The 1,863-nt window shown below is 49.8% G+C and overlaps 1 protein-coding gene across 1 annotated transcript; it reads right to left on the bottom strand.

Moving 5' to 3' along the window:
* Positions 1-970: 970 nt before the first annotated feature.
* On the bottom strand, positions 971-1,488 carry VDBG_10102 (conserved hypothetical protein; the record flags this gene model as incomplete). Its single annotated transcript, XM_002999597.1, has 3 exons — positions 971-1,211; positions 1,268-1,327; positions 1,412-1,488. 3 exons carry the CDS (start codon positions 1,486-1,488, stop codon positions 971-973), a joined length of 378 nt encoding a protein of 125 aa, XP_002999643.1.
* Between the last annotated feature and the right edge of the window lie 375 nt (positions 1,489-1,863).

The raw sequence follows: 1,863 nt of genomic DNA, 5'->3' as shown, positions 1-1,863 counted from the left end.
CCGTGTTCGAGATGACGTGGCTGCGCAATGCCGGCGTCAAGGCTCCTAAATCTATTTAGCTTATTGTTCTTCGTGGCCATTATAAGGACAGCACGTCTTACCATCCAATCGTCCTCCCGCGCCTACGGGCATGGAGTAGGGACGATCTATTCTTCGGCAGCCCAGGACAAGAAGAGTACGCTGCTATATCTGACTGAACTTTTGGGGCGATATCTCGAAGATAGGGCGTTCTAGCATGGAATTTTTCCACGAGAGTGGTATGGATCGGAGCCCTTGCAGCTTTAGCACCGATAGTATCTCGAAAGCCGAACGGTACTCTCCGCTGAACGCGTTATCGGTGAGAGCCTAGGCAACGATCAAGCTTGACAGGTCGACAAGAAGGCAAGGTATGAATGTCACACTGAATGATAGCCTGGAAAATCGAAAGTCAGCAAGAAGCAAGTGCCATATACGAATAGAACGGCCTGACTTGTGGTCTTGACTATTCTTCACCTTGTTATGTCGTTGTTTGTTGTGAAACATAGTCGGCGTGGCTACAAGTCGTGGCTTGTCTTCGCATGAAGGGTCCTGTACCAAATCCAACCTGATTTAGCTGTACCGAAAGCGTAACAATGTCCCTTGACGAAAGCCTCCGATGGCTATCATTAGAATTACAAAGTGAAAGGCAATGCGCTCGGATGCGGTGCAGGGGATATCGTCTGCCCGTCGCCACAATGTCGACAGGATCATCAAGACATCTTTATCTATCATCTCTACCTTTTCGAATGTTTATTCTCGACGTAAGCCTAGCGAATCTATTAACCCTTCTCGGATCCACTAGCGGACTCTGACTTCAGCACACATTGTATGAAGGGCTGTAGAAAGCAAATCTGCGACTTACTAGACTGATCTTGGAAACTGGTCCTGTACTACGCTCTTTCACCGCTAGCGTCCAGTGTCTAGCGTTCCTCGGATCACTTCTCCGTTTTGCCTAGAGAACTTGTTCGTCGGCATACCTCACTAAACCTTTCCATGCTTCCAAGACCGTCTTGGTGCAGGTCACAGTCCTTACATCGTCATACTCTTGCGGTCCCAGAGCGATTCGTTGCTCGACTGAGTAGACGACATAGTCTTGAAGAAAGGCCTGGCAGTATTCTATCGCTTTGAAACTTTCGTCGCAGAGCTGAAGCCAGATATCATCCGGATCCATGCCTAGCACGTTGCGGAAATAGCTTTAGATCGGCTCAGCATTCACTTATGGTCGTTAGATCAATCAAGGCGAACTTACATTTGCCACTTTTGAAAAATATTCTGCCGTTGCTTCCTCGTCACGGCAGCAACTGATGCCCTATCGGAGATCGGTTCTGCGTTAAACTGGGCGAAAGCTTCACGGCTTTTTCGCTGTCGCTCCTAACTCGTCGAAAGATAGTACAGTGGTCCGACGCGAATGGTGGTCGCCCCAGGTGCCATCCCAGGTAGCTGGGGGGCTGGAGGGAGGATGGAAGACATGGCGGCGCTCGCAGTGTACCAAAGCCAAGAGTAGAGATAGTACCGAATTGTATAAAGTCTGAAGTGAATAATTAACGTAGGAGATCTAGAAGAGCGCCTGTGAGAAAGGCATAAGAAGAGAGGTCCGAAATACGGACGCCAAACAGGATGCCAGATGCTAGCAGCATGGAAATGCTGGATAGAAATGCCGGACGGAAGGAAACGGGAAGGAGGGCGCCGTAGTCAAGACGGATAGTGGGTGGCATGAGGCGGACAGTGTATTGTAGTCTATGAACGACGGGGTGCGGCATCTCTTTTATCCCTGCCAGTTGCACCCGAGACCTTATGCCTCACCCTCTCGCCTCACAGTTGGAAGGCCATGTAGCATGTCATCAG

Source organism: Verticillium alfalfae, genomic scaffold (assembly GCF_000150825.1).
Source record: "Verticillium alfalfae VaMs.102 supercont1.19 genomic scaffold, whole genome shotgun sequence".
NCBI lineage: Eukaryota > Fungi > Ascomycota > Sordariomycetes > Glomerellales > Plectosphaerellaceae > Verticillium > Verticillium alfalfae.
Note: the sequence above shows the minus strand (reverse complement) of the source record. Positions and strands in the feature narration are given on the sequence as shown.